We start from the raw sequence: 26,143 nt of genomic DNA on the forward strand, positions 1-26,143 counted from the left end.
TAAAGAGACGGCAGATGAACTGAAAATATTTGAAGGTATCAAGCATCCAAATCTAGTAAGATACTTTGGTGTGGAACTTCACAGAGTAAGTAGTAACTTTCCTGTTGCACTTTATTGTGTGTGTGTGTGTGGGGGGGGGGTTAAAAAATAAGCTGGGTTAAAAGTTCTTATTTTCAGAAACCTGAATTCCAGATGCTAGGACTTGCATGGATGCCTTTGTATAGCGGTGTAAGACAAAGGGCCCTGTTTATTAGGTTTTGAATCATTTTTAATGTGAATTGTACTGCTTTGTGTTGATTATGCCTCTTTCCCTGTATGCATATTCTGTTATGTCAGCTGGTTTTAAATCTTGAACCTTCAGCATAATGGGTTGTAGTGAAAGTTTATGCACCCATTACTGACTTAAAACAAATTAATTTTTGCTCACTTTCTATAAAGATCTCTAAAATGCTTTTTGCTCTGTCAGGACGTTTACAGAGATCTGAACTAACGCATTTGAAAAAAGTATATTAAGATTCTGCTTCTAGCTTCAGCAGCAGTGGCACAACTGCAGCTATAATTTTATTTTATTTTATTTTATGTATTTATTTATTTATTGACATTTGTTTACTGGGAAACTCCATTGGGCCAAGCAGAGCCCATTTTCAGTGGAGGGCTGGGGAGAAAAGCTCCACATGAAACACACGTAAGATATTTAGTACATCACAAGGCGTGCATTTAGAGTCTATACAGCATAAATGGAGGAAAAAGTTCTGCAAATAGTAGTACATTTAGAATATATACATACACTTTATACACACTTAATAAAACTACAATGTAGAACAATTATAGCTGATGTAGTGGTATGGGTGTATATAAAAAGATTATGTACACACTACACACATAACCTAATTACAGTGTAGTATAACTATAGCTGACGTAGTATGGGTGAGTATAAAATTCTTATGCTTAATTTTGATGTTTTCATTTTTAACATTATTTCTTATGCCTCTGCATTTGGAAATAGAAAATATCACCTTTACATACACAAATACTTTGGCTTTTGTGATCTTTTGTTATAAAAGCAGTATATGTTTTGGATTTTTTTCACTAGCCTGAACAGAACTAATAACTCCTCTCCTGTTTTCACCTAAATGTTTTTTTAATGTTACAGTTCAGTGATTTCAAATGGCTGTTTTGACTGTTATCCGACCCTACCTTTTAATACACCGATTGCTATAATACTTTTGGATTTTCAAATACTAGGCTAACGGCCACTGGGGTCGTCATTAATCCAAGTCATGCAAGCCAAATGTTTCCCATGAGTTATTGAGCCTTAGAGGTTACTTTAAAGGATATATCTTAGTTAGTGCATGTCTTAATGACTGCCTCTGTCCCTCAGACCCATCGGTGTCAGACTGGGGTTGAATTTCTGATTTCTGTTCCACTGGTCCAAGTTGTACTTGAATAGGTTTAGAAAAAGGCTCTACTTCACATGAATGGAAGCCCATTACAGAGAGTGGGGATTCGCTTAAGATACATACCTGTTCCCCCAGTATGTCCTGTTTAAGTCACAAGCAAATTTAACTCTTTAGATGTAGTAGTTCCAGTGCTGTTCATTTTGCAGATATGCAAAAGATCCATCAGAGCGAGATCTAAGGATGCCTTTTATGCCAGGTATAAATGGCCTCTCAGCAGGCTGTAGGTAACAGAGTATATAGATAGGACTTTGAGCCAGTCTGCGTAGAGCATTGTGTTTTTGCAAGGAGCCTCTGTGGGTGTTCCAGTTGCATGTGATGGGTCTGATGAGGGCCTTGTACAATGGAATAATGACTTCCCTGGACCTAGATGCCATTGTCTTACTTATAAGTTGAGTGACATAGAATGATTTCCTTCTACCTTATACACATACTCGTGAAAAACAGGTTACTGTCTAGATGAGTTACCAAATCCCTGACTTTTAGGGGTGTTTTATCAATGAGGTAGTTTCCCTGAGCAGCCGACTTCCTAAAAGTTACTTTTAAGCATTTCTTGGTATTAAGGTTTAAGCCATGGCTTTGGCACTAGTCATTTGTCTCAGACCATCCTGTAAGATGTTAGTATCTTGGAAGTGGGGGTTTTATGATTGTGCTGAGCTTGCAAACAGCTGCAAACTTGGTAGGTCAGGGGCCCTTGACATTGGCCCTTGACTTCTGAAAAATAGATGCCAAGAAGGACTAGTTCCATCTCAAAGCCCTTGGGGGCTCCGCTGATTACCGGCCTATTTGCGGAGGTGGTCCTTCAATCCTAACTTCCTTGGTCCTGTCTGTGAGACAGTTAGCTATTCAGCAAGTGACATAGGGGTATATGTATAATTCCATAAGTTTATTTACATTGCTTGAGTGGAGTTATTGTTTCATATGCCGTAGCCGGATCAAGGTGGTCATTATGCACTGTTTTGCCCTCATCCATTGCCTTGGTGACCTTCTCAAAGAAATCCACCAGTTTGAGTAGGTATGCCCTGCCTTTGAGAAAACCAAACTGGGGTTGAAGCCAGTGTCTGAATGTTTCCTATGTCATTGTTAATCTTTTCCATGATGATTCTTTCCATGACTTTGCATATGACAGTAGTCAGACTAATAGGTCTGTAGTTCCCAAAATCTGTTGATGGTCTGCCCTTATGCAGAGGAATGACTGTTGCAGTCATCCATTTGCTTGGCATGAAACCTGTGTTGAGGCTGTGGTTGAATAGTTGTTCCAGTGGCCTTGATAGGTCATATTTCATACTGTTTAGGAGGCCTGCAGAGATATTATTGTGACCCATCAAAGCTGTATTCTTGGTTTTAGAGAGGGCATCTAAGACCTGATTCCTGTTGATTGTTGGAGGGGTTATGTTAGGTGATATTTCCTGGTGGATGGCTGGGGCTGAAAGGGGGGTAAAACTGTAGCGGAATTTGTCAGCCAAAAGATTTGCTGTATTTCCTGGTTCCATGAGAGTGGCTCCATTTATTAACAGTTTGGCACATTGTTATGTGCTGCTTTTGTGTTTTCTGACGTAGCTAAAGAAGTCTTTCTGGTTGTCCTTGGCCTCGGATGCCATCTTTACCTCAAAATTTGCTTTTTTGGACTTAATTAGACCTCTTAGTTGTCTATTCAGTTTGGGATTTTTTTTTTTTCCTTTTTGGTGTCACACTTACTAATTTTAGCTATGACTTTTTTCTTTTGTTGTACAACCTGTTTAATTGTGGATTTTACCAGTGTTTCCTGGGTCACTGGTAATCATTTCCATGATAATTCGAATGTGTTGCTTTTGGGGCAAGAGACTATGCTAGGCTGTATAATACTAAATTCAAGGGGCAGTGCTCTTCAACATGCGGTACACTTACTGGTACAGTTTCAGAAATGGTTGTATAGGGAAAAGTAGGTTTCTAAATGTCTGCGTCAAAACAGCGTACTACTACTAATCATTGCTGAACGATGAGCAGTGGGCTTGCAAATGCAGCACATTTACACAGACACTTAAAACACAGGAAACTGACTTCTAATCCCTTTAGCCATTAAAACGGCTATGCTTACAACTTTCTTACTTGTTTCCCAACTGATGTAGACCAGGCCACACCTACTGCCAATAGATGGACTATTCCAGTCCTGTTAATGTAAAAACACCAAAAAAGATTGCTTGAGTGCATAATGCTACAACAAAACAACTTAAACTATCTGGACAAGATATGTTCAAGTATTATGGACCTTTAAAGTGATTTAAAGGCAAAATCTACAAGTAAAGCAAAAAATAAAGTAGTAGCACTAAACATTTAACTGAAGTGCAAAGTATGGAGCAGGGTTAATTCAGGACCCTGTCATAGTGTGGAGAGGGTACCAAGCAGATGGGAGCTCTGGGAAAATGAGTAGGAGATGGTTTGTAGTAAGGGATGTTTACTCAAGAGAAGTACTGGTTTGTAGGGCAGGCACTCAGTATTATGGATATATGGAAAATTAGTGTATGGAGAAAGTACTTAAATGGTTTATGCAACAGACAATGGCAAATGAAGAAGGGGAGGGGAGGGACTTTGGAAGTCAAATTACCATAAGAGGCAGAAACCAGAGAGACAGACTTTTAAAACCACAACAGGAAATGGGTGGAAGTATTGGGGATAAATCAAATTCAAGCTGAAGAAGCAGACTAGCTAGAGAGGGATCCAGTCAAATAAAGCAATTATTGAAGCTTCAGTACTTTGGTTCTTTGCTACAGGTTAATGACCCAAAGTAGGTTAGAATTTCAGAAACTTTAGCACAGTGTCTCAGTGGGGACTGAGACCAGCACAAAGAACAGGATTAAAGCACTAGCAAAGTAAACAGAAAGGCACTGGACTACAACTTTAAGCTGGCAAATGATGAGCAGAATGTAAGAGTCTAGCAGCAAAATGGGAATATAAACAGCTGTAAAAGCACTGAAGCACAAATCATGGCGAGAATTCGCAGTGTTACAGTCCTACCACAGACTAAGGCACCAAACTATGCAGAAATTTGCCAGTAACACTGTTTATGAAAAAAATGCAGTACAAATGACTAAACAAGGCTCAAATCTGCAGTAGTTAACAGTTGTGCCAAAACTGCAAATGAAACTACAAGACTAAGGCCCCAGTCAGGATTCAGGTTACAAACAGCAAGTTTTGATTTGGAATTCTACTCATGGAAATAGAAGTGCTGTATAATGAATAAACAATGCTAAATTCTTGCAGTAATACACAATCTTCCCACAACCGTAAATTAACCTAAACACTAAGGTCTCAAAATAAACAAAAAATGCAAATATATAACTTTTTTGGCTAAAACATGGAAAAAGATAGTACAAACAATTATCACCACATAAGTGTAACTTAAAATATTTAAGCAGAATTTAAATTGGTACATTTTTCATCCCTTTTGATGAAAAGTTTGTTTCTCACACTTCAGGGTTTTCTGCACCTCTCAGAGTCTTGAATAAAAGACCCTGGGTAGGCATAGCTCTATGATAAATATAGCAGACTTGCTAGAGAGGGATGTAATCAAAAAAGCCAGTAATGGAGCTGTAGTCCTATGACTCTGAGCTTCAGATCAGTACCTTAGGTAAGTTAGAATTTCAGAAACTTTAGTGTAATGTGTCTGTGGGGCTGGGACATGTACAAATAGGAAAAACAGTAGCAAGGTAAACAGAATTGCACTGGAATGCAACTTTAAACAGGTAAATGATAAGCAAAGTTTAAGACTCTGGCAGCAAAACTGTAATATAAATAGCTGTAAAAGCACTGAAGCACACATCTTGGAGCAGAATTCAGAATTACTGCTACTGTTGAAATCCCAACACAGACTAAAGCAGTATACTATGCAGAAATTTACCAGTAACACTGTTTGTGGGGGGAAAATGCAGGAATCAATGACTAAACGAGGCTCAAGTGTGTCAGTAGTACTGGAAAAGCACACTCAGATTGTACCATAGATTACTGTGAGGGAAATGTTAGTTTGCTTTTGCTTTCTTGTATTTTGTATTGCTTCATTGCCTTCTTCTGTTTTGTATGTTGTGGTTTATTTTCTTTACACTGTGCTTTACTTGTATTCTGCTTTTAATTGCACATCTAAGCTAGGAAAGAGACCACCGTTGTCTCTTGTGAGTCACACAGGAATTAGAACAATTAAAGTTAATTGCGTGTGAACTGAGGGTGGAGCTAAGAACTAAACCTTTTATTTAAGGGGTAAAATAAAACATTTCAAGGGTTTACTGAAAAAGCTCACTCAAATTCTGCCATAGATTGCTGTGAGGGGATGGTTAGTTTGTTTTTGCTTTTTTACATGTATTCTGCTTTTACTTGCATGTTTAACCTAAGAAGTACACCACAACTGTGTTTCTTTAGAGCCACACAGAAATTAAATTTTCCCTCACTGCCACACTGTTGTGGTTTTAAACTCCACTCTCTTTATTTTCATGCCGGTCATGTTAATTTGAAATTTGACGACATATTTCCTTCCCTCTCCTCTTTCATTGGCTGTTGTAAGTAAGCACACAGTTATTTTGTGAAATCACTTCTCTTTCAACTATTTAAATTTATTGGCCATCCTACTGTATTCCATAGAGACAGAATAAAAAAGTGCTCACCCCCTTCCAGTTTGTCTTGCTCTTTTTTTAAAATTAGTGGCTCTCTACTTAAATTGCTAAAGCTTAGGTTACCCCCTCTTTCTTTCATATCTAACTGCTTAGTGCACACTGCAACTCTTAGGATATTAACCCATTTTTCCATCTTGCCTTTAAAATCTGCAGCATCTAGTCCAGGACCACCAGTTATTGGAGAGCCCACATTCTGCCTCTCTGTAGTCATCTTGGGATTAATGCTTCTGTTTTGCTCTTTGGGAGAGAAGGGCATTATTTCCTGGAGATTTATGACCACCAGAAAGCCTGATAAGTGCTTCATAGGTGCCAGCTTGGAATTTGTGCTTATATTTTGCTCCTGGTGAGAAAGACCAGAATATATGGACTCCCGACTGTTTCTGATTGGGCAGCGAGTGTCTGTGCTGGACCTTCCTGATTGATCTGGTTGGCTGTTCAAGGCATATACCAGGAAAAGTGTACAACAAGACTACAGACCCCTTGCATCCTCTGGGACAAGACTGCTGATCACCAAAGAGCCTGTGGCCTGCTTCTCATGTTGGGATTGATGCTTCTGTTTTGCTTTTGGTTATAGTAGAAGCAAAAGAGCACTGTATACCATCAGCATAAAGCTGTGGTGAGACCAGCACTAGTAGTAGCCAGTCAGGCGAATCCTCTCTTTTTTTATCATCCTTGACATAGCTATTTTTTTCTCTTCAGTAAATACTGCATGATTAACTGCTGTCTAACCTAACTTCAGATTCTCCCTTAATATTTAATCCATAAGTCATCAGGATCTATTTATTATTTCCCCATTCAAGTGTTTGGTAGCGTCCTGTATAGACGCAGACACTTTTGAGTTTACGTTTTTCCTGTAAAAGCACCCATGACATTTCACCAGTACCTAGTTGCACACAGGACAACTAGTTTGCAGTAACAAGAACTGACCGCAGAGTTGCAAACCAGATAGGTACTCCTGACATTACTTTATATTCTCACTACAACTGTCTAATCAATAAAAAGGGCCTGTTGCCATGAATATGAACTTTCCCACTATCTCTTTTACTAGCTTGGTGTGGATATAGGCCATCCTGAGGCAATGTAGAAATTGTTTCATGTTGACTGACAACCAGTTAATTCTCAAACTAATGGATATGGTATGTCAGAGATGTATTTACACAATGTCATTGGAGACAAAGTTCTCAGATAAAACCTGATTGACTCCTCATGTCAGTCAGGTTGTCAGTAGTACACATGCTGTACCCATCACACACAGTGCACAGCAGTCACATGGACCTGCTTATGCTGAGACACTTAAATGTAACCTTCTTAAACCCCAAATACCTCTTAGATGAAGTACATATAACAAAATACCATCAGCAACCCTGAATGCAGTCTTTCAAAACAGCACCCTCATCAACCGATACAGCCACATCTCCTAGGGCCTGTACTTCTAAGAGCATAAGGCAAGCCACCATACACTCCTGTATTCAGGTCATCGGAGACTCCATTGTGAGACACACTGATGTCTCTCTTAGCAAGCTAAGGATAAAGTTACAGTCAGTTGCTTATCAGTGATCAGGATATTCACCACATTGCACGTGCACTCAGATCGTTGGACCACAAGTACCAGTATGGCTTAGTCATAGTCCATGTTGGTGTAAATGACCTGAGACATACTTCCTTAGACTATGTGAAGAAAGACATAATGGAGCTTCTCAGAATATGTGTTGCAGGCTGGTGTGAGCCTAGCATTGAGCAACATTTTACCTTCTCTAAGGATGATGCCACAATACGAGCAGATGACGACCGACTTTAATAATTGGCTTAGTTTCTGGTGGCATTCTAAGGGAGGCAGTATTTGTCAGCAAACCATGCTGCTTTGCCAGGGATGGTCTGCACCTGGCCACTTTAGACTTTCGATTACTAGCAAAACATTGCCCTCCCCCATAGTGCCTTGTATAGGTAACGCCAAACTGAAAGCACTTCTGACATAGCAAATCAAAACCAAGAAAATCTGAAGGTGTTACTGCTCAGTGCTAGGAGACTAAACAAAAAACTCCACTCCATACAAGCTCTCCTCACCGTAGAGAATGCTGATGTCTGTGTGGTCACTGAGATATGGTTTAAAGCCGTGCAGAGCACAACAGCAGTGCAAGGTTATGAAGCCTTCCACATATTTAGACCAGCTGTTACACAGACAGGGATAAAGGTGGAGGTGTCTCAATTGACATCATAAATAAATATACCTCAAGGCTGGTCACTAGGACAATGCACTTGAGTTTCTCCACAGTCAAATCACCGTAGGCAAAATCTCAAATCACTTCCTTGCAAGCGATAGGTCCCACTCTTTAATCCAGGAAACCCATAGCATATATTTAAAATTATTGGAAACGCTCACCATCCAACCCAGTACCATATTCATGGCCAACTTTAATTACCCGCTATTAACTGGGAATCCTGTATAACACTAAATGTGCAAGCACAGAGATTTATGGATTTTTTTAAACACAAACTCCCTGGACCAGATTGTCAGTACACCAACCAGGCCTGCAAACCTACTGAATCTGGTCTTCACTAATATGGGCGAATGCAGCACCCCCCCTAATGTAATGTGTTAGATCAGAACATAAACTGGTCTCCTTTGAAGTAAAAATAAATCCTGGAACCACAGCTAACCCTGAAATGTTCAGTAACTACTCAGAGGCTAACTTCTGACTATTAAGTGATAACCTGGCAAAATGTCAAGTCCCCATAAACCCTCAGAGCACTATTGCCTACTCAGAAAGTTTTGCAGAAACCCTATATAAGCATGTTAATAGCTGCATAGAGACAGCTTATACCCACCAGAAAGAAGAACTCAAAAAAAAAGCCACCCTGGTGGAATTTCAACATAAGTAGACTGCATAACAGAAAGAAGGAAAAATCATGGCAACATTTAGGAGGTGGTGTACCCAGCAGGAGAAAAGCAGTCTCCAACTAAACAACTCAAAGGACAAATAAAGTCTACCAAAGCCAAATTTGAGGTAAATTTGGCCTCCCAGGCCAATGATGACCACAAGGCGTTCTTTAGCTATGTCCACAACCTCAAAGGCAATACACAATTGTGTACAGAGCTCTGTACCCAATGAGCTCTGTACACAATTATGTACAGAGCTCATTGTTAATGGAAACACGTATACTGAGCCAGAAGATGTAGCAAACCTACTGGCCGACAAATTCCGCTCCAACATTTTTCCCTCTCTCCCCTTCAACCCTCCCCTCAGGAAATACCATTAAATATAACTCCCCCTACTGTCACTAGCGAACAGGTCCTAATGCTCTCTCTAAAGCCAAAACACTGCATCAGTGGGCCCAAACAATATTCCAGGATACCTTCTAAATAGCATGAAACATGACCTCTCAGGCCCTCGGTCTAGTCATCTGTAGCCTCCAAACAGGCTTTGTGCCTCACGAGTGGAGAGCAGTCAACCCTTTTCACAGTATTGGGCCATCTGCAGACCCTGGAAACTACAGACCCATAGATTCATAGGTTGGTACTAGGTTATCGAAAGTGAGACCACTGTCCACCTGTGTCCTTAAGTCTCTTATTTCACTTTCGGTGTTCATTGTACTGCTACCTATGTGGTAATTCACGGGTACACGTTTTTTCCCAAAGGGATAACTCTGCATTTCTTGGCATTGAGCTTGAGCCCTTGGCTCTGGCACCAAGCATCTGTTTCTGTAAGGCCCTTTTGTAGAATATCCACATCATTTGGGGATTCAGTAATGGCTCCCAGTTTGCAGTCATCTGCAAACTTTGTTAGCCAGAGTCCCTTAGTGTTGGCCTGTACTTCAGAGAAGTAGATGCCAAACAAAAGCGGTCCCAGGACTGAACCCTGAGGTACTCCACTTGTCACTTGTCTGGAGCTGGATTTGGAGTCTGCTAATTTTACAGTGCTTGTTCTGTCAGTAAGCCAGTTGGCAACCCTTCGAGTGATGTAGGGATTAATGCCCAGCTTAGTAAGTTAAACTAAATGCCAATAAATGCATAATAGTATCCTTTGGGAAGTCATTCACCCCTGGAAACTGTAATATTGACAACACACCCGAGTTCCAAAAGGATCCATACTTGGGCCTCTACTATTCTCTATGTGTACAAATCAGATAGCAACTTCCTCTTCTTCCGCCTGTATAGTGCAATATGCAGACGACACTACCATCATATGTGCCGCCCCAACCCTAAGCAAACTTCAAACAATAACACAGAATAACTTTACTCTGGCTGAAGCAGGATTTTCCAGCATTAAACTTCTACCCAACCCTGAAAAAACAAAACTTATTCTCTTCAGTCCTGGTAGATGATCTCCACCAAATACTGACTTCACCATTAACTCCAGAGGTAACACCACTGTCACCCCAGCAACACGCACACTAAACTCCTAGGAGTAGTAATTGACAACAATCTCAAATTTGACATACACATAGCTCAAACATTCAAAAAAGTAAACAAAAAACTGGGTCTCCTGTATAGGAACAGGCAATTCATGACCAACTATACCAAAGCTGCTGTCGCAAGAACTCACTTATCTACCCTACTGTACACCTTCCCAGTCCTGACTAACCTTCGCCAGAGTGATCAAAACAAAATGGTATCTTGCTATAACAAGATCGCTAAATTTGCCATTGGCGCCTCAAATAGATCCCATCACTGTCTCTCCCTCAAACAGCTCAACTGGCTTGAGTTGCCCCAACAACTACTTACTACACAACTCTTCACAGCCCACAAACTGTACTACCACCCTGACAAAACTCCAGCTTTACAAAATTTAATACAGCCCTACACTACTACCCGTCTCTTAAGGTCTACTGACCAAAATGTCATAACTATCATTAAACATAAGAATGAAGCAGGCAAAGCTCTCTTTAGCTGTACAATAGCTAAAATCTGGAACTCACTCCCAAAGCACACAACTTCTACCAGCTCTGTTTCATTATTCAAGAAACTACTCAACAACCACTACTCTAACAATTGGCTGTGCCCATGTGATCCCCCCACAGATTAATTCACTTTTCCATCCAGTACTATAATCATTTTGCAGAACCTTCACCTCTTATCCATTAACTACTTATTCCTTACCATAGCTTTTTTAAATTGCTTATTCTTCCATACAATGGTTAGTCTGAAGACATTTGTTCTACTCACCTATGTAAAAATGTTAAATATGTTCCTTTATGTATAATCGTATGTAAATGTATTGTCACTTTTGTTTGTTTTTTATGTGGAGTTTATCTCCCCGGGCCTCTGCTGAAAATGGACCTGTGTCCAGTCGGGCTTTCCCAGTCATCAAATGTAAAGTAAAATAAAATAAAAATAAGCATCGACCCAGTAGTCAGAGACTTGGGGACACATGTAGACAGTAATCTAGACTTTAAACCACCATGTGTTTACAGTAGTGAGTCTCACTAGTTTCATGTGCAAATCCATGGAAGTAATTATCATGGAAATGATAATCAAGGACATAGGAAACCTCCAGACACTGTGGACCCAACTCAGTTTGGTTTCAAGGGAAGGTCATACCTACGCAACCTGCTGGGCTTCTTTGAGAAAGTCACCAAAGCAATGGATGACAGCAGAAAGATTCACACTGCCTAACTTGACCTGGCCAAGTAATTTGACACAGTATCCTTGGCACACTTTGGCATTGTTGACATACTCAGGAGGGTAGGTGTAAGCCCTTATGTCACCCAGTGGATAGCCAGCTGGCTCACAGACAAGACCCAGGAAGTTAGAATTAGGGAGGTCACCTCTACAAAGAGGCCAGTCACAAGTGATGTCCCTCAGGGATTGATCCTGGGACTGCAGCTTTTTGGCTTTTACTTCTCTGACATTAAGGCCAATGTCACTGGCCTCTGGCTGACTAAATTTGCAAATGATTGCAAATTAGGAGTATTCATAGAATCCCCCAGCCACACAAATGCTCTCCAGAAAGGGCTGACCCAGACAAATAACTGGTGTCCGAGCCATAAACTTAAACTAAATGCCAAGAAATGCATAATAGTAACTTTTGGGAAGTCATTCACCCCCTGGAAACTGTAATATTGACAACACACCCCCTAAGAGTTGACCCAGTAGTCAGAGACTTGGGGACACAAGTAGAAAGTAATCTAGACTTTAAACCACAATGTGTCTACAGTAGTGAGGAAATTATTCTGTGTTGTGTAACTTATAAACAAAGGTATGATATCAAGCTCCAAGGAAGTCATTGTTCCATTGTATTCAGCATTCATCAGATCTATCATTGAGTACAGTGGCCCCCTGTGGTATGTACCTTACCAGGCACATCCAACAGTTGGAGCATTCACAGAGGTTCCTCACTAAAAGAATACAGGGTGTAAATAACATGTCGTACTCAGATCGCCTCAAGGTCCTATCCCTGTATTACTAGTAATACTAGTCATTATTAGACCCCACCCTGATGGACCATTACAAGGACCAGGAGTTGGAGGTTAGGCAGCAGACTAGCCCTCCTGGCAGTAAGTTGATTTTGGAAACATTTTTGCGGTTCCCACGTGTGTTGAGAGCACTCTGAAACCTCAAAGGGTTTGAACTTGCACCTTTATTTGCTTTGGCATATGACAAAGGGCCCAAGGGAACAGCACCATTGATTCTCATCCTGAAAAGTATGATCCAGAGTATAGGTAACACCCATCCTCTCACTGCTTGGCCTGTGCACATAGCAAACAACCCTGATTCCAGAAAGTGATCTCTTGAATCACCCAACTATAGATCAAAATACCCACAATAAAAACTCCCCTCCCATGGTCCCTTCCTGGTCCCAGCAAGATCTCTTGGCCTGCATTCACTGTAGTCTTTCATATCTTCCAGTGTCAGAGCTTGTCGTTCACTACTTACAGTCAAACAAATGTTCGATGTCTGTTGGGGACTTAATCATAGGTGCATTAGTGCACCCTCAGGGAGTATGGGCTGATTCAGCCCTCCCTTCTTGCTGTTTCACTCTTAGCAAGTGCATTCCCAATAAATGGATCCTGATCTGCTGCCATCGCACATAGCCATTGTGCACTTGTTTTTGTGTGATACTCGGCATGTGTTCGTTCCTGAGGTCGTGGGTTGGGTGTATGGTACTCTGCCCACTCAGGCTACTTTGAAGATCCCAATGTCCCAGGGGCCATAATCTCAGAACTAGACACAGGCAACCTCAAAAGTGGAGGTTCCTTCCCACATAGAGGTTGGCCTTGAAGTATTGCACAGTGTTGTTCCCTCCTGTACTAAACACTTTGCCCAGTTGCATGTCTTCACCTGCACAGCCTCAGCAGTCCTTGGAGAGGTCTGGGGCTTTGCATGGAGAGTAGATTGTTCTATGTGTTCAACCAGCTTGGAAGGACATCACCAGAGACCAGTGGGTTCTGGATATAGTCACAGTAGACCATATTTTAGAGCTCTTAAGCTCTCCATAAAAGGTATGCTGTGAGATTAGACCTTCTGAGTTAAACTATTGAGATGGCTCAGAGACCGTTCCATGTTTGGAATATGGACAGCAGTTTTACTTGCATCTTTTCTTCCTTTAGATGGAATTACGTGATTTTCTGTCCCATCCTGTACCCCAGAGACTTCATGCAGACAACCTGGTATATTTGGTTCTAAGTCATGGCTGTCTGTGAGTTCATGCCAGTACTGCAGGGAACAAGGATGATGCCACTGAACATAATAGCTTCTGGCACAACCTTCTTTGGTGCCCTGACCAGAGTTTCCTTCCTATTGTTGTATCTGAGTATTGTTCCTCATATAAAGGTTTGCAGTTGGAGCTTTATTCAGAACCCAGAGTGTCTACCAAGGTGCTGGCCATGATGTCCAAATACTTGTAGATGAAAAACCTGTATGTGGTTCCCTACCTGGATGACTGACTCCTGCTGGTTTTATTGTTGGTCTTCCTGAAAGCATCCATGGTTGCAGCCAGTGAGAGTAGCGATGAACTTGGAGAACTGCTATGGTATCTTCTCAGAGAATTGTCTTTGTAAGGATAGAGTTGGACACTGTCCAATGCTCAACTTTCTTACTTATGTGAGAGCCCAGGAAGTCATTATATTGACAGCTTGGATGAGGAGCAATGTAGCATCAGGTCTCAGACCCACAGCTTGGATAAGGAAAAGTGCAGGGTCCAGGTGAAGAAGTCTTTTGGACTTGACTGTCAAAGTCTTTGTGATGCTGTTTGCCTTCTTGAAGATATGAATGCTGTCTAAGTTGTGAGTTGGCAGTGGATACAGAACCACCATATGTTCTCAGACCTTCTAGTGTTGTCAGAACCCTGTTGCCAAGCTTTGAGTGATGAATATTTCCCAGCAACCTATTGATGGCCCTACCATTTCTTCATTCAAACTTACTGTTTGTACTGAAGATGGATGCTTCACTGGCTCCTCTATGGTTCAGGGAAAGTATTTCCTCTAGGATAGAAAGCTCCATAGCAACCATACTGAGTTATGAGCAGTTCTGAAGACAAAGCTGCTTCTGGCACTATTTCTCAGTTGTCAGAAAACTGATTTTGTGTGCCTCCTAAAGAAGCAATCTGACATGTGGTCAATACCCTGTCTGCAAGGGGGCAGTGTGTGTCTGGCAGTAGCCCAGTGAAAGTGGCATCACTGTCAGCATTTGTCATCTCACAAAATGTGAAAATGCTGACAGGTGTTCTGAGAACTTCTCCCAGTCCTCTTCTGGAGTTGCAAGTTCATAGACCTTGCCTAGATCAGGTCATTTGAAGTGTAGTGCTCTAAAGATCCTTACTTACCACTGTCTAATATGCCATCCACTCACTCTTTTAATTGAGAAAGTTGGAGTTAGCATTTGATATGCACTGCATTTCATGGCAAAGAAAACTTTTATGTGCCTTTCTGCTGTTCCTGATAATCCCATGCCTCATTGCAAAATTCAGGAAAGAAAGACCAGAACTAATTTTCATCATCCTGTGATGGCAGAAAAGGGTAAGATTTCATGTTCTTGTTTTACTAGAAGCTCCATGTCGTCAAAACATGTCTTCCATTGATGAGGCAGCAGCCATTTTTAACCATAGGACTGGACTGCTCATTTAGGCCCTTTAGATGCAACGTATCCTTCTGCTGTTGTATCAAGAATTAATTGAGGCTACAGGAATCATTGCAGTCATGCTTCATAGTAGAGAAGGTTTGTCATCTAGATGGACTCCTACTGGATACCTTCCCCATCCCTTAGCTTACAGGTCATCATGGCTTGTTTCAGGCACCTGTACATTTTGTGTGTCAGTTCTGCCATGGTCATAATATGTGTGTGACTGTTATTTCTGTCCAATTTGACCTTGTGGAAGGCAGAGTTGCAGGCTAGCAGTGACTAGCTAACCACTACCTTAATTTACTTGTACCTAGTTGCTCTTAGTACTTGAAGTACATCAGATATGCAGTCCATAAACATCTTGAGAACAGTAAATCCTGTTAAAAACCAGGAACAACAGGATTGTTCAGCAAAATAACTTTCTGTAAAAATCATATTCAGAGCATTCATAGTACTTCTTTCAGTGCTGTTTGGCAATACAAAACTTCAAGACCCACCAATCCATAATTCCTTTTTCCCATTTTTTCACTTGGAGTCCGGGTGTTGCGTCATTGAGAGCTAATGTTCATTGCCATGTGGCTAGCCGTGCACATATTTTTCTTTAAATTTTCCTGTACATCATTTACATATCTTAGAAACTGTTTAAAGTGAACAGTAATATTGCATTTTTTAACTGCAGCATCCATGTTTTCAAATAGTACAAGACAAGTGGTGAGCCATTGGGTTTTGGTCCTAATGGCGTAAGACTTGAAAGCATTGCATTTCATCATAATATCTAACAGTCTGCATCATTTCACTGTAATGTATTCTGCAGAAATGGTTCTAGTATATTTTATATCTCCCATCACATTTCAAACATTTTCTTTCACTGTTTTTTAAAATAACATGAAAAACCATAGAACAACTTTGTAGCTTATCCTACTTGACTTCAGAAAAACAAATGTCTCCCTCATCTTTTACCCGGTAGTCTGTGTCCCTAAATTCCCCAGAAGTTAAGAAAATTTGGCAGACAGTAGTACCAACCCACTCTGCTACCTGTTTCTTCCTTCCTGCCTTTGCACTGCTCACTATCCCTTTGCTCCTCAGTAGACTTGCACCTTCCTTAATATTCGGTATTTCTTTTTAACACCCCATCATTTTACTGAACTAACTTGCACCCAGACTGTAAACAGTCTCTTCCTCCAACCCTCACTTTTTCCTGTTCACTTCCTAGTGGCTACCGTCCTAATATCTCGCTGTGCCATCCACAATGCTGCAGCTACTGTATGCACTTACTGTCTTATTTCTTACACTGCTAGCATGTGCCACATCCTGCCATCACCCCTGTCGCATTCACAGCCAGCCTTCTGCAACCTTACACACAAGCCCTAGACATAATCATAAGCAATGTCACTATAACCTCCATCTTGTATAACAGCTCATGTATTTGACTTTAAAAATATACTACTGTTTAAGTGCCATACACTCTAAACTAGGGTCAAGGGACACAAGCAAATGTAAATGTCTCTTTCCCATCCATTACAGGATACAACCCCTAATATTAAGTGACGACATCACCCTAACCCAGATCCAACAAACCCTCCAGTGGACTCCTCCATCTCTCCCCTCAAACCTGAGAAAATCATACCCCAGAATACAACATCGTCATATCAGATGGGTGGGGGGGGGTTATAGCAGTGTTCAGAATTAATCTAGTAATGTTGCCTTCCTCACTCAAACCTCTCAAATTAACAATGCTGAACTACTGATCTCCTTTATGTGTGTTGTTGCAACCTATATCCCGTCTGGCTGTTGGATGTCTGAAAAATCACTCAAGAAACAATAATGCTAGATGACTTTTAATATTGACTGGCTTTACCCTTAAACTCTGATGCCCTCCTCACAAGTAACGTGGGTGCCCTGAGGCTTTTAAAGTTGGCCAGTGGTCATAACCAAGGCAGGATATAACCCAAGTAGCTTGATCCACTGCACTGTCCTTGTACATGAAGTTTACCATTTATAATAAACAGGTTTTACAAGGTTGGCAAATGCCATATAAAGATAACTATGTTAGTCGTGTGGTTTGGGCCACCCTTTACGTATTGTTTGTAATATACATGTGTGTGTGTGTATGTATGTATATATATATATATATATTTGTGTGTGTTTGTGTGTATGTATGTATATATATATGTATATATGTATATATATATATATATATATATATATATATGTGTGTGTGTGTGTGTGTGTGTGTATGAAGTTGTGCGCACTTTACATAGCTTATATAACATTTATTTCTTTGCCGTTTTAAGATTCATGGTTGCATATAGGCAAACTTCTGCACAGTTTTGCTAATTACTCTATTTTCTCTATTCCTGCTAGTGGTTAAAATGCATTAGTCATATACACGCTTGTACACAGTTTTGCTTTATTTTATTTCCTGTTGTTTGAGCCAACATGTCTTAAAGCTTTTAGATTTGTCCACACAAAGAAATTTCCCAACCTCCTGCACTTAAACTAGTTACCCACTCCATCATCTACAAACTAGGCCACTGCCCAGCTCTCAAAGACTTAGTACACCAATACAACAATAGAACATTAGGATCCTATGATAAATTATTACTAGACACAACAAGTCAATAACAGCTTTGGTGAATCCCTCCTGTTGTACAAAATATTCAAGATTTGGAACTCCATTCCACAGCAAATTGCAAACACTACTATTACAAAAAGTTTCAAATCGCTCCTCAGAAACTACCTAAACAACTGGGTACGCTCCTGCTCTTCCCAAGAATGACCACTCACCTCATCCCTATCCAGTCATCCACTCAAATCTTCTATACCAACATCAATTATTTAAGTCTTAAATTCTTCTACTACTCTCGTCCTGCAGAAATCCTGTTTCATGTTTCCTAAAGCTTAGACTTCTATCTCTAGCTTCCCACACTTTCACTTATTCTTTCCTTAATGCATTTCACCTCAAGACTTTCTCGGTATACACAACTGTAAATTAGTATAGCTCTTTCTTTTTTTCCTCTCTGTAACGCAGCATTTCGATTTTGAACTATTTTATATAATATTTTGTAAATATGAATATGTTCTGTAATGTTTTTATTCTATGGTACATAATCATTTTTTCAATGTATTTTTTAATTTCTTTGTAATGGAGCTTTTCTCCCTGGGCCTCCACTGAAAGAGGGCCATCTGGCCCAGTCGGACATTCCCAGTAAACAAATGTTAAATAAATAAATAAAACGTAAAAGTGTTTCAGAAAATAGCAACAAGTGAGCCTCATAATGTTTTCTAGAATCTGTGTAAAATGCTTAAAGAGCTTAGTTGTTCTGCCTTGAAGAAAGGAGACCTAGTTGGGGTATGAAATGAATCTTTAGTACCTGTAATGAATCCACTGAGTCATGGCAGGTAATAATGTCATTAGGAAAAAAAAAGAGAAATGCAAGGGAACAAGAAATCACAGTATGACACTATGTGCTGGAAAAACGAACAGTTGAGATGGAAGGTTTGGAAAGAGATTGCTTTTAAGTTTCTTTTTATTTTTATAGGCCCTTTCTGCCTCCTTGCCTGCTGACCATCAAACTTCCCCCTAATGGATGAGCTCATTCACCTGCTTAAGATTGTGGGGTTTTCAGAACCAATGGAGTGTGATACATCTTGAGGGTCTGTCATGCAGGCAACCACTTGGGCTGATTGTGTTATTTACCATGGTTCAAGTTATGAGGATGTTTTTATAATGACCTTAACCCCACTCCTGTCCAATGCAGGTGCATGCTTTTTTTGCAGTCATAATGAAGAGTACCATCTGTTCTTGTTTTGTAGATCTGAACACCCGCCCACCTCCCTGGCTTTGCATCTCTGACCCTTTTCTGAGGGTATGTGGCAGCATGAGGTCAGCTGTGCCACACCCTTCTGCAATAGTGTATAGACTGATCCACCCCTATAGGCTCTGTCTTGCATCCAGTCAGATAATCTGACTACCAGTTGCCTGGGCTGTAGTCAGAGCTTTATCATTCTATGCCAGGAGAGGCTCAGTTAAGTATTATTTTTCCCCTGTAACAGCCTTCCTGAAGATTAAGCAGTAGGAAAACAGTGCCAAATTCAGGAATGCTTGGAGCAGACTTAAGGGAGTTTTTATTTTAGGATGGAAATGTGGACAAGTATAATCTAGCTTGTCCAGTGAAAACTGAGGCAGCCAAGTGGACTGTGTGGATCTTATCTGTTTTTGATTCATTGTTTAAGTTTTATAGTTACATAGACCTTACTAAGAGGTATACTAAAAGGATAAAAAAAAATTATTTTGACACCATGTAATGTTTGTCTGTTTTTTTGTGTGAACTACAGGAAGAAATGTACATCTTCATGGAGTATTGTGATGAAGGCACTTTGGAGGAAGTAGCCAGACTTGGGCTTCAGGAGCATGTAATTAGGCTGTACACAAAGCAGATCACCACTGCCATTAATGTTCTTCATGAACATGGCATTGTGCACCGGGACATCAAAGGTAACATATACATTAGAAGATTTTAGTACTTATGTAGTCATACAGTATAGAAAATCAATGGTGACTGTTGGGGTGACTAATGTTGATGTTTTCACGATTACGGTTAGCATGCTGCATGTTGATGCAAAAGCAGGTTTAATAGAACAACTGGTAAAAACAATGAATATGGTTAGTGCTTTCTTGGTCTCAAACACCACCACTTCAGACCTTCATAAAAAATTCTTTACTCTAGCACACCTTCTTTTAAATCAGTTCATACAGTCATGAACCTATAAGCATGCTTACTCAATTAAACCCAGCTTCCAAGTGTTTAACCCTTGCCTGTCCAATGCTTTAAATTACATTTGCTCAAGCAACTACATATATATACATGCTCCATAATCTCATCTGACCCTTAAAATTATTCCTAAAAATAGAAACATTCCTGTAAATACTATTATAATATTATAACATTCAACATATCTTAAAACATTCATTGTTACATAAAAAACATTTATGAAAACTTAACTATAAAAATCCATTTAAAGAATTTTTTATGAAGGTCTGAAGAAGTGGTGTTTGAGACCATGAAAGCGCTAACCATATTCACTGTTTTTACCAGTTCTACTATTAAACCTGCTTTTGGATATTTCAGCAGTGGTCTGACTTTACGTTGCTGTTGGCTGTTAAGCTGGATGGTGCTGTGTGTATATGTCACTATGGTTTGTTTTGATTTATATAAATATATGATTATCTATATCATAAGTAATAATTCAGTAAAAATGTTTCTTTCCTGAAAAAAGACTACACCCTCAATGTGCTGAGCTACAGTGTCAGACTTTAATGTATTGAAGTAACTGATTCACACAGAGATACGTTCTTGGAACATGATGTGTTGCAGTTACTGATGCAAGGTGCACATCCTCATTAGTGGAAAAGAGGTTTGAGAGCTGGTGCTTTGGTGTAGCAGTTAAAGTTTTGACCTGAGATCCTGGTAATCTGGTTTCTTGAGCCTGTTGAGGTGGGGTGTACTGACATGAGTGTACCCTGATGTTCAATGATTGCTGAAGTCTCCAGTTAATAATCTCACTGAATGCATAGTTCTACCAGCAGGAAAAAAAATTACAATCTCCTTTGTAAGTCTCTTTGAGGTCCTCTGTTTTGTCCCCACTAGAGAAAGCAGTTCCTCTTTGGGATGTCCATACTTCTCCCATACCCATTGCTGACCATATGAGGGGAACAAATCTCTGACCCTGCTTTGAAGGTTGTTATTGGGTAGTTTTATAGGTAGGCTGAGTTTTATGTGAAAACATGTCATATAAGGAAAACATTTTTGATGCTTAGTTATATTCCAGCCAAGTCATTCTGTACATACACTGTAGTGTATGGGGTCACATCATACATTGTCAGTCTCTCGCAGAAAAAGAATCCCGTTACTGAATTATTTGACTTATTCATTTTATTCTAAACAATGTTGTGTTGTTTGTAAAGGAAGAGTGTATATACAGTTAATTCTGTGGTGCAGCAGGTAGCACATTTGCCTTTGGTGCTGGAAGACCAGAAGGCTGTGGATTCTGTTCTCACTCCAGGTGATTGAGTTGCTGACACTGCAGTGCATAAAGGATAGATGAAATAAAAATTCTACTTTAAAAATGTCTGTAGAATGTATTTTAATTGCACATTGTGTTCTGAATACAGCTTTATTTCAATGCTGTTAAAGTATCCTCATTAGAATTTGTCAAACCATTTACTGCTGTTATTGTATGATCTTCACATACTGTAATTTGTCTTCCCTATTATCCTTCCCATTTAGGAGCAAACATCTTCTTGACATCATGTGGTCTGATTAAACTGGGAGACTTTGGATGTTCAGTAAAGTTGAAGAACAGTGCACAGACAATGCCTGGGGAAGTCAATAGCACTCTTGGAACTGCAGGTAGGACAGAATTTGCAACAGCTTCTGTTTAAAATTAGTAAAGACCCGTGCCCAGTCATACATTTTATTTAATATGTTAAAATAATTTGCAGAAGAAAATCAGGCATGGAATTAAGGTACTTTTTCATATTAAAATTAAAGTGATGTACAGTAATATCCAGTGCATATCAAAACTTTGAGACAAAATTTTGTAGTAAACACTTTTGCACAGGTATTGTGTGCAGAGATCACATGGGTTAAAGTAAGGAAAGTGAAGTGCATGCGTGTGTGTTGCAGCATGTTATACATAGAGGTATTGGGCAGTTGAAGGACTCTCTGCAGAGGTTTACTGTGCCAGTTGTAGACGTGTTTTATGTTTAACTGCACCTGGATTCAGTTTTTTTTTTTTTTGTTACATTTGTTGATTTGATACATCCAAAGGGTGTAGCTCATAAAAGTGAGAATAGACTAATTGGCAGCCCCTTTTTTAAAGAAAACACATCAGTGAAGCACACACATTAAGTTGTCTGTGCATCTCCCTGTACACACGTCAACTACAAATGCAGGAGCACAAACATATACTCAGAAACCTAACACCACTCACCAGCCACACATCCATGTGTATCAAACTCACAAACAAGATTTTACATGGTGGCAAGCCTCTCCTTCGAGCCCTAAACCTACCCCCTCCCCATTTGCTACCTAAGTGATTGCGGCTTTTGGTTGCATTTCAAGATCTTCCTGTGTGCATTTCTGCAAGCTTCTATTCTTTTGAGAGCAATTCTTACAGGCTTTTAGGGGAGATCTGTACCTGGCATACAGGGCATTGTCAGTCCCCACTCTGATGGACCTCTTGCATATCTACAAAACAAACAGTACCAGAATTACCCGTTCTAAAGACTTAAACCTTGCCTGTGATATAAATAGGACCTGCTGGAGAGAGAGGTTTGTATCCCAGAGACTACACCATTTATGGAACAGGCTCCCCATCCATGTGAAGTAGAGTTCCTCCCTAATCCAATTCAAGTGCAAACTGTGCAACTTGGACAATTGGATGGGAAATCAGAAATTCATCCCATGTTTGGCACCTATGCCTCTGATGCAAACAGGTAACCCATAAATGGTTCATCTCCCAGGCCCATGCTTACACTTCTCAAGGGTATCAGAACTCGGCAGAGATTTGGGATGCATGGCTAGGCTTAAAAAGGCCCTTGTGGTTGTTGGCCTTGTAAACACCAATGAACCTATAATTACTTCATATCCAAGTAGATCTTGCTACTGTGGTAAGTTATGAACAGTTCATTCATCCAGTTTTCTGGTTTAGTCTCAAGTCATAACTTCTGTAAATGCATCGGTATTTGCATCCTAGGTTGTGCCTTTTGCAGTAACTTCTTGAATGTATTTAGCAGTCACTCTTAATTGCTCTTGATTTCCGTCAATATATTGATGAACGGTCTATTATGGTAGAATATATGGTAGAAATCACTGCCACCACCCAGCTAATACTTATCAGCTGCTCAAAGGCCCTTATGAAGGGTGCCCAATTATTACTGTGCAGTATTATTATCCAAATGGTAAGTGTGACTGAACAGTCAAGGCTTATTAGAGTGACTTGGTACAGTATCACTATATGCATGCAATGTACTCTAGAGCTTAAATTAACTTTACAAAAAACAGCCACAGTTGAAAGGTTTAAAAATAAATAATAAAAACACAAGACAATACGTCTTACTTCACAGTGCTAGTCAAGAGTTCAGAGATCACAGATCCTAGCTATTTGTAAGAGAAAATACAGTTCTAAATAACTTACATATAGAACAGGCCATGCTGGTGATGTTGGATGTCCTCAAGACAAATGCTCTGAGCTCTCTATTCTCTCTCTCTCTCTAAATTAATATCACAGAACTGCATCACATGACATCATTCTTCACACTTCTCTGGTGTTCCCAGGCTAACTGAAACTACATTTGCATTCTTTACACCTGGTCAGAAACCAGAGCAATAAAGGACATTTATACATGCAAATTCTAGCCATTAACTCTGGCCTCAAAACAATAAGCAGAATTCCTTCATCCAGACATATCGGAGCCGACTTTAAAGATCAAAGACAGTCATAAAAAGCTTTCTTACAACAGTGCACTGTTATATTTTTGAAGTTTAACATTTACCAACATTTTTTCCCCATTTAAGAGAACAAGCCTGTGGCTTACATTGATATGTACAAATGACAGAATTATCTACATAATTCTGTCTGGCTAGGCTGGCAGCCATTACCTATCTTAACAGTAACCCTCATGGCTGGAGACTGTGCTGTCACGGACGAGCATTTTGATGTTGTTCTAATATTTTCTATGAGAGCAACACAAATATTTCCATAACCATTTCCTTTAATATTAATGTACAAAGATTGCCTGACTTTGAGGATCTGGTTTAACAGGCGTTATGTAAAATCAGAAGTGATTCAGCGGCTGGACCTGCTGGTTTAAACAGCTTCTTCAGTAGTATGATTAAGGGATCTGTATCTTCTTGTCTCAGTTTAAAAAAAAAAAAAACTTTTATTTATAACAGCCGTTTGTTTTTTGTTGTCCTACAAACCACAGACAAGTCTTGCAGATAGTGAACAGGCGTTGGGCCATAGTAGAACCTGTCTGCAGCTACAGCATTTAATTTCCCTGCAAGTGACCCTGTAAATGTATCGGTTTCCTATGTATGCATCAGTGCCTTGGGCTGTCCTTATTGGACTTCATTGCTCTGCGCACTGCTTCTAAATAATGAGGCAGTGAAAGGTTTTCAAATGCTCTTTCTATGGTAATCAGTCTTATTACAAAACAGTTATAAACTAAAATAAACACCGTCAACAAATGTGTACAATCAGTATATAAATTAATTTATGGAAAAATTAAAGAATGATAGCTGTTGTGGTTATCATTTTAAATGGTGGCTACTTTCTAACTTCGAGTCACACTCATCCTCTGTCTTGCTAGTCCCCGTTTCCCCATCTCCTCTTGCAGCTAGCACTTGGCACATTCTTTAAGTTTAGGTCATAACAGAAACAAAGCAAGGTGCAAGCAGATGGATGGGGAGAGGAGGGAAAAGCATTTCACTACCTGCATACTGCTGCTTCTATCATTTTTCCTCTTGTCTGTCCAGTTCCTGATTTACCTACGCACTGATTCAAGGTTGTCCTCTTGTCTGTGTAATTAAACAATATCCATTTGTTCAAGTATCTTTTCCTCGAAGCTCTCTTCACACCCCACATAACTTGCCTCATTTTTCTTTCACCAGAATCTTTTTGTTTGTTTTGATTTCACTGAAATTTGGAATTTAGTTATTCTATTTGCTGTACATGAGTGGTGATGTCAATATCCCATGTAATTATAGGCCAGTTTATCTCTCTCTATGGCAGATGTTTGGAGTGTACTGTTAAAAAAGCATTTTCTCCTAATATTTTATTGACTGATGATGATAATTAGTGTGGTTTAATTTCATGTTGCTCTTGTGTCTCTAACTTGATCTGCGTTTAAACAGTGTAGTTGGGACTGTTGACACTGGTATTCCAGCACACATAAATTGTTTGGATTTGGCCAAAGCATTCAGCACTGTTCCATATTGAATGATGCTTCAGTTCCTGTGAGATCTGAAGGTTAGCGGTTACATTATGATGTTGCCAGTTGGGTAATGAACTTGTAGGAAAGCACTCTTTCTCTACTCCAAGATTGCTTAGCCAAGGGGGTTACCTCACTGTGTGGAGTTAGGCTCTTTTGTTTGTTTAGTATATTTATTGCCTTCTAATTTGTTTCAGATTAAGTACTGGTAGGCAAATTTGCTGATATGAAGGTTACCATGACAGTAACTGGCCTGGAAGATAAACAGATACTTGATGGGCTTTTGGGTGCTTTGTTGTCATGTTCCAGTGAGAACCAAATTTCCTTCAACCCAGAAAGTGTAGTTTGTTGCACATAAGCGTTACTAACAAGGAATACCCATATTCAGTGATCAACCTGCTTTTGTCCAAAGTTTTATCATTAGAAAAACCTTGTTGTCAATGTTAGCAATAGTTTCACTTGTAAACCCAATGTACAGTGACAATTAAGCAATGCTACTGTATGATTAAAAATATGACAGAAACATTTTCCAAAAGGCATAATGTGGTTATGTTGGTGTTTAAATCCCTGGCTAGATACCACATGGAGTACTGTACTGCCTTCTCTATGTATAGTGTTAGGGATTTAGAAGAAAAAAAATCTAGAATTTTTTCACAAAAGGAATCACCACTTTGTAATCCTGAACATTTGGCTTCTTCAAAATTACATTTGGTCTACTGTACAACACTTGAGTTATAACGTAATTATAGCTTACAAATGCCTGTAAGATGAAACGTTAGCAGTTGCCATTGACACCCGTTTTCTCACTCTTGTCCTACAAAAAATAACTGTTTTCTTACTGAAATTAAAACACATCTCAAAAGTTTTTTTCCTCAATTAGAGTGGCTAAACTGTGAAATTTGTCACCAAGCTTGAGACAGGCTTATTATGGGTAGCCTTGACTCATTCGAAGTGCATGTAGACAGCTTGTTTGATAACATTTGTAAGCTGT

At 39.7% G+C, this 26,143-nt stretch overlaps 1 protein-coding gene across 1 annotated transcript in view; it reads left to right on the top strand.

Moving 5' to 3' along the window:
- MAP3K4 (mitogen-activated protein kinase kinase kinase 4) overlaps positions 1-26,143 on the top strand; it is a gene marked incomplete in the record, with an annotated part of 2,414,579 nt that overhangs the window by 2,316,025 nt on the left and 72,411 nt on the right. Inside the window, 3 exon segments of the mRNA XM_044068025.1 lie at positions 1-85; positions 19,494-19,653; positions 21,446-21,568. The exon segment at positions 1-85 is cut by the window's left edge and continues 32 nt beyond it. Of these exon segments, the coding sequence (XP_043923960.1) occupies positions 1-85; positions 19,494-19,653; positions 21,446-21,568 (368 nt within the window).

Source organism: Protopterus annectens, chromosome 1.part0, assembly GCF_019279795.1.
Source record: "Protopterus annectens isolate FY-2018-M chromosome 1.part0, PAN1.0, whole genome shotgun sequence".
Lineage (NCBI taxonomy): Eukaryota > Metazoa > Chordata > Ceratodontiformes > Protopteridae > Protopterus > Protopterus annectens.